Source organism: Solanum lycopersicum, chromosome 10 (assembly GCF_036512215.1).
Source record: "Solanum lycopersicum chromosome 10, SLM_r2.1".
NCBI classification, from domain to species: Eukaryota; Viridiplantae; Streptophyta; class Magnoliopsida; order Solanales; family Solanaceae; genus Solanum; species Solanum lycopersicum.
The window spans coordinates 62,056,416-62,064,286 of NC_090809.1; the positions used below are offsets into that span (position 1 = coordinate 62,056,416).

At 28.3% G+C, this 7,871-nt stretch overlaps 1 protein-coding gene across 1 annotated transcript; it reads right to left on the reverse strand.

Annotated features, from left to right (window-relative positions):
* Positions 1-5,927: 5,927 nt before the first annotated feature.
* LOC101267757 (F-box/kelch-repeat protein At3g23880-like) lies at positions 5,928-7,413 on the reverse strand. Its single transcript, XM_004249730.5, has one exon. It carries the CDS (start codon positions 7,319-7,321, stop codon positions 6,035-6,037), a length of 1,287 nt encoding a protein of 428 aa, XP_004249778.4. The 5' UTR covers positions 7,322-7,413; the 3' UTR covers positions 5,928-6,034.
* Positions 7,414-7,871: the final 458 nt, after the last annotated feature.

Below are 7,871 nucleotides of genomic sequence, written 5' to 3' on the forward strand. Positions count from 1 at the left end.
TTAAAGGGTGTAGTTGAGAGACAAATACGTACTCAACAATTTTTTATCAAAAATCTTGGTTCAAAATAAGAATACAAATATTTCAATTTCGAATTACATTTTCTTAACGTGAATTTAATATAGTTGAATTATAAATTAATTACATTGGGTGAAACAAAAAAAAATAAGTAAGATTCTAGAGGTGATTTTCACTTTAATCTTGGACCATGCCATAAGTTAGTGGTTTTATTTTTTGAGCGTGAGATGTATCATATAAAGTAGAGCTATATTCCACTTTGAATCCAACGCATATACCATTGCTAAAACCAATAGATATCAACAAATTAAATTAATATACTAAGATAAAAATGTATACTACTTTATAATATGTATTTTTTTTTTTACACAATTAACGAGAGATCTTTCCATAAATCCCTAAATCAACTTATTATTTCTGGTATAATGCTTTTAGTAATCTCCAACCCTAAAGCACTAAAAATATCGAAATATCTAGTTGCTTACATTAATGTGTATAGCTCATATATAATAGGTGTGTAATTATGTATAATCAATTATGTATATTTATTAGGATTAGTAAATAGTGTTTTTTTCGATTATTTGTGTGAAGATTCTTATTTTTTTTAGTTGGCATGCTAAGGATAGCTCATTGCAGCACCACAATTTAAGTCAATAGCCATATTGTGTACAAATTTGTAAGTTTATCCACTTTGAGATATTTTTAAGAGCCTAACTTCAAAATATATTTGGATAAATTTCAAGTATAAATGTGAGTGAAGTCAATCTTTTTGTCGAAACTTTCACGCATATGACTGAACTTCATGAATCATATCAGACGGAGTTCAGTTATTATTTGAAATTCAGTCAGTTTTACATGATGATCATCATATAGAAATGTCGAACATATATATATATATATATATCCAAATAGGGTACCTAGAAATTCTGCTTACCTTTATTTTTTGTTTGAAAAATATAAACACTCCCCAAGAAAAAAGGATTTGTTCTAGTTCTCTTTTTTCCTTTTTTGTTGGCTTTTTACTACATACCTTTTGAGAGTGACTTGTGGGATCTCAAGAAAACCCAAAGAATGTTTTGTGTATATATTGGGGTCCCTAGAAGAATGTTAGCATTTCAAATGACTTGACATAAATTGACCTTTTTTCATCAATATGGAATGTCTCCAAATTCCTCTTTGTTTGAGCCATCTTTTACAATTGAGAGAATATTACCCCTCCTTTTCATTTTATGTGTATTTAATTTGTCTTTAAAACATAATTATTATTATTATTATTCTCTATAGATTCTAATATATCAGACATGATTAAAATCACAAAATTTAAAAAATATTTGAGTAATTTAAAGATATCTTCGTAATATCAATAAATTAAATATTTTTTATTTTTGATGTATATCGATTAAATCATGATCGCATGTACTACATATTTGAGCATTTGATATTTTAATTCTATCTAACATTGTGATGAAATAATAGATTTAAAAAAGAGACTTTTATTTTCGGTCTCCAACTCTTTTATTAGATCACCACAATCAACACTTGTATATTATTTATTCTATTTTAGAGTGTATCATGTAAAATCTACTCTCTTTGTCTCATTTTGTTTAGTGTTTATATTAAAAAGAAAAAGAAATACTTTATTTTAATTATCTATTTTAGCAAATTAAGAATATTTTTACAGTTTCTTGTTCATACTATCCTTAGTTCTATTAAATAACTACATAGATTTAACAGTAGTAGTAGTCAAATTTAGAGTTTCAAAGCATCACTGATATCATATAATACATGTCTAATTATAATTTTCTCAAACGATATATCAAGTCAACAGAGGTCAAGTAATATAATACGATACTTCAAAAAAGCGAAAAAGGCAGTAAAGCAAAAAAGCCTGGCAAACTTCATGGCTTCTAATTTCATGCAAGTATATAGTATGCATGAAAGCCATTTTTTTTTCTCTTTTCATTTTTTATTTTTTTTGGTGAAGAGTACCATTGATGAAAAGTAAAAGTATAATAAAACAGAAACTTTACTAAATAGTGTATAGTAAATTAAATGGTCCAAAAGCTGAAATAAAAATTTTATCTTCTTTCAAGAGTATCAACATATATATTTACCAAATTTTCATATATAGTCAAAAAAGCTTTATAATCTTCTCCCTCTCTTTGGTGGCCTAAAAAGACATACAAAGGTTGTTTGAATGAAGAAGAGAAAAAGTAATAAAGAGAGTATAGTAGTACTCCTGCTGGAAGTTACAAAAAGGAATGTTTGAATGAATTTAAACAAGTTACTTTTTTATTAAAAATTAAATATCACCCATACATAGATGTACTATAAGATATTAATTAAGATTCATCTTTCAATTATATAGATAATAATAAATAAAGTCATCACCTTAACAACATGTTGGATGTTTTGTGCCAAAAATACTCTTAATACGTATGATAGTGATATTATCTGTTTTGATTTAAGTCTGCGTGGATGGTTTTTAAAAAAGTCTAAGACCACTAATGTTTTCCCTACACGTTATATGTATAACTTTTTTTTTCCAACTATCAATATAAGACTTTATTCACATACTCAACATATCGTTCTTGATTTGGGCCAAAGATAGCTAGGGACCTTACCTTTCATTTTTTTTCCTTTTTTGTTCTTTATTACTGTTTGGATTTATATGTTATTATTTTAAATTTTACATCTCTTAAGAAATCACTCTAAGTTTATTACTGATCCTTACTTCGTATTCTCTTGAATTCAAGTTTTAATAAATAAATATAACTTTAATTTATTCTGAGTAATTAAATTGACTAATGAACATGAATTAATCATTTCGTTTTTCTATGTTGATCAAAATCACATTTCAAAACTAATTAGCAACTCTCAAGAATACAATAGGACGAATAATATTATTTATATATCAATTTTATGAACAAACAAATATTAAGAACCATCTATTTTTAATAAGAAGAATATATAAATAGAAACTAAAGGATAAGTTATTTTCTATATTTAAGGTCATAATCTCTTTTTTAAATATTAATTGATTTTAAGAGATCATTTCTTTTTGTTAGACTCAAAACATTAGCACTAATTAAAATATTGGATAAGTGAAAATAAAACGTATAGTGCAACTACTATTTAAAGCACATTTGAGTTTAAAATCATATTTTGTTTCTGGAATATTCAACAAAAATAATATATATAAAAAAAAAACAGAGATATGTTTCATAATACTGCTTCAATAAATTAACATTCTCTCTAAAAGTAATCCAATTTATTTTTCAATTATCCTACAAAATTACTTTTCTAAATTGCTTTTAGAGGTATATATGTATAGAAAAATGTATGTAGACACTCTTTTGTTTGTGAATTAATAAATTGCTTTTGAACCACATGGCCAAGACGCGTAGTGAAGCTCAAAAGTACAAAATAAGGAGCCCTTTTGAATAATTAGTATATAAAAAAATCAGGCAAGTCGATGCACAAAATATTTTATATTTATAAAGATCGAAAAAAATATCGTATCATAAAAGTTGTGATATAGTCAATCTATCCTAATATAAGTATTTATAACTATTGGGTTTTATTTGCCCTGATTTCTTACCATAAATAGATTTTTCTTTTAGGAAATGGTTTTGTTCCTTATAGTTTAATCAACATTCACAATATAGTCTTAATGACTTTGAGAGTTTTGGTTTGGAAGGAAAATTGTGGGTCACACGCTTGGTACATTATCACTTGTGTGAACTATCCATGTATTCTGAGTGAATTGGTTGAGGTTGTTTTCCTCTGTATTTTGTACTCTCATATTTATAGTGGATTGATCATCTCCTTTGTGGACGTAGGTCGATTGACTGAACGACATTAAATCTTTGTTTCTTTTGGTATATTTCTCGTTTGTTTTCTTACTCGTGGTCTTTCGAGGTTCGATTTGCTAGCTTCCGCGTTACACCTGTTTATTTCGATCCTAACAAGTGGTATCAGAGCCAGATTCAATTATGGGATCAGGTTCAGTGGTTCTTGTAGGAAAAGGTTTAGGACTCTATAAATAGAGACTTGTTCCTTCTAACTTAATTAGCGTTCACAATGTAGTCTTAAGGGCTTTGAGAGTTTTGGTTAAGGGGAGAATTTATGGGTCACAACCTTGATACGTTATCACTTGTGTAAACCTCCCATATATTCGGAGTGAATTGGTTGAGGTTGTTTCCCTCTGTATTTTGTAACTCATATTTATAGTGGATTATTCATCTCCTTTGTGGACGTAGGTTGATTGACTGAACCACGTTAAATCTTTGTATCTTTTGGTATATTTCTCGTTTGTCTTCTTACTCGTGGTCTTTCGAGGTTCAATTTGCTAACTTCTACGTTACACCTGCTTATTTCGATCCTAACAGTAACTGCTTTCACAACTTGAACTCATAATCTATATACATAGGAAGATGATTTTACCGTTCATCCAAGATTTATTATTTTTAAAGATATATATGCTTTTATTTTAGAGAACTTTAATTGAACCAAAAAGAAAAAAAGAACCTAGAACTACTTCTAATAATTACTATTTGCTACTTCAGTAAGAAGATTTCTCTTTAAAAAAGTTGTTGCTTTGTGATTTGTACTCGTCATTTCTTCTTGAAAAAAATTAAATATTGGTACTTTAGGCTTGATATTAATTAAATGAGATTTATAATTAATGAAAAGTTCAAATAAATAGTGAGAAAGTGTAAACACAAGTCGAGTTAGATTTTAAATTTTATGAGATTTAAAGTCTTAAATAATGATATTTATATTAGTATTTGGGGTTTTAATTCAACTTTTTAACTAAACTTACTGATACAATTAATTCGTAGGTAACCTTCTAGCATGTGTATTAAACTTTGTATATACACTGATAATGTAAATAAAAGATTATTAATAATCTTATTTGCTTAATTCTACTGATTAAAAATAGTTACACTATTTATAATTACCTTTTAAGATATTTTGCCATTTTGGTAGTAAATTGAAGTTAAAAAAGGATATATAGTGGGAAAGAGGGAAAAAGTTGCTTCAATTTTGACATGGCAGTCTTCTTATATAACTTTAAAGTTTGTTATTTTTTCGCTTGGGATGCGGAATTCATATTAGAGTCCTGATTAAATTTGAATTGTATATTCTAAAGCCCATTTTGGGATAACGTTTCTAGTATGATTTTTTCTATATGTATGACTCAAATTTGAGACCTCTAGTTAAAAATGATTATTAGCGGGAATTAATTTTCAATTGCCGTTAAATATGTATTTTTAGCGGCAATTGAAACTCTTTATATGTGTTTCTAAAGCCTTTAGCGACATTTATTATAATAACTAATGTCGATAAATATTTTTATCACTCTTTATTATTGTTAATATTCAATGCAGCTAAAATTTGTTTTTATTATAGTGAATTTACTATTACACCACAACTCATATTGATATTAATCGTTAAAGTTGGTGATAGTAATTACGTATATTACATGTTTTTTTTTTCAAAAAAATAAAAATAAAAAATGAGTGTGATTATTTTAATTTTTCTACATGTTACTCTACTAACTCTTGCTATGAACTCCCCAAAATCACCATGAATTGAAACTCCAAAAAAAAAAATCAACTTTAAATTTTTTTAAAAAATTGAACCTATACGTATTTTCTCTCTATTTCATATAGAGCAATACAATAGTAATTCATAATACAACTACCATGGAATACAATATATCCTTTTCTTAACAAATCTAATAAAAACTAAACTATACCTTAGTGTAAGGTAAAAATATATTATTTTGGTTGAAAAGGATTACTTGCTAGGTTACTTACTACATTACTTGCTAAATTACCATCTTTTTAAATCAAAGATCTCGAGCTCAAACCCTTAGTATGAAAAAAATGATTGAAATCTCTACATTACTCAGATTTTCGAGTTCATGCCCTTGATATGAAGAAAAAAAAACCTTTCAACACTCGAATAGTGATTTGTGTTTGGCTAGTAAAAAGATAAAATTTTGGGTACTCAAAAAAGTAAAGGATCAAAATCCAAAAACTTAGACAAATCAACCTCATTTGTAACATGAATACCTCCATTCACATCCACTAAACTCTCCAAATAACTATAACCTTGAAATGGTGCACGTAGTTCATGATTTTCAATAATCTCAAAATCACCATTAATAACATCATACAAATATAATTTAGTCTCACCTTTTGTATAAACATAATCTCCATTTTCATCATAACACATTTCTTTCCTCTCTTGTGCAACCATTGCCTTTGAATTTTCCCAAAATCCACTTTCTAATAAAAACCCTTGAATTGGTTCAACTTTAAACTTTTTACTCCAACTCATTATTTTATCATCCAACACCCATAAATCAAATCCATTATTCATCCATATATCAACTTTTTCAAGATTTGTTGAATAAATCAAAGCCAATGTTTCATTTAAGTTAAATAGTCTTAGGGTTATTGCTTCCCTTAGGTCAACCACAATACCATGATGTTCAATTGGTGGTAAAATAAATTTCAATCCCTCACTATTCATTTCTAATGAAACAACAACACTACACATTTCTTCATTTCTAACTTCAACTCCTACCCAATAAGCTACACCTTTTACTACGATCATTCCGGGAGCCATTGGCTTCCAGAATGGTCGTATAACTAGTAAAACGCGTCCATCACTAGTTATTTTTCTCCAAGAATTCGTACTCAACGTGTAAACTTCAACCTCATACTTCCTCCTAGACGTAGCAACGTTTAGGAGTCTAACGATCATGTAATCGTTGTTTCTAGGGTTATAACCAAACCCTAAATCCGTTATAGTGAGTTTACCTAGGGTTGACACATATGGAGATCTTGGAATTGGTTTGAATTTTTTAATAGCTGGATTCCATATAACAATCGCCACACCATTATGATTATTCAGATTCAGACATATTAAACCGTTGGCTGAGCCAACTATTCTTGTTTTTTCAGATGTCATGCCAAATGGCACGTGGAAATGAAGAGGAGGTGTAATGATATCGCGATGTATAGTTAGGGGATTAATTAAACGTAACGTTACTTCAAGAGTTTTATGATGACGACCCATAATTAGGATATGGGGTGGTGTTTCTTGAGTAATTTTCGCGTAATGTTTGGAGATAAAATTAGGGTTCTCGATTAAAAAACAAAAGGGTTTTGATACACATTTGAATCGTGACAACGACTTTACTGGAAGCCTTAAGAGAATCTCGATGACAATGTCCCCCGGAAGAAGGGAACAAAACATTGTTTCTTGACCAAATTGATCTGAATTCATGATTATGATTAGAAAAAATAGGAAAATTTTTGGTTTTGGAAACTAAATTGATCATTTGTAATTGTAACAATGTGAGAAAAAATGAAAAGAGATATTTTAGTTATGTTGAGAATGTTTAAGTAGGGTGTCAATTTGCATTGACCTTTGATGATTTGTTTGGTTAATGTTGATTTTTTGAAGTTGTGGGGTATACTATAATCTTAAATCCAAGTAATTAGGATGTTAATATCTATTTGACCTTTAATAATTCTTTGGTTAATGTTTTGTTGACATTTATAGGGCATTCAATAATCTTAGGAAAATTTCTGATTTTTTGCATCATTCATACTATTAAGTGGTTTGATAAAATTAGTTGTTGAGATTATCTAGTGACTAATATAGGATCAGAAGATAAAGGAGATTTTGAGGCTGAGATTAGGGAAGATAATTAGGATTAAGAGAATTTAGAATAGCAGTTTTCACCCCCACACCCCACCCCATGAAACAAATGCACACGACACACCAGTACCACCTATTCCTACTACATATATTTACTAATAATAACATATTA

What these genes read in the sequence shown, in the direction of transcription:
- LOC101267757 (XM_004249730.5), bottom strand. Translation starts at nt 7,321, where the DNA reads ATGAATTCAGATCAATTTGGTCAAGAAACAATGTTTTGTTCCCTTCTT.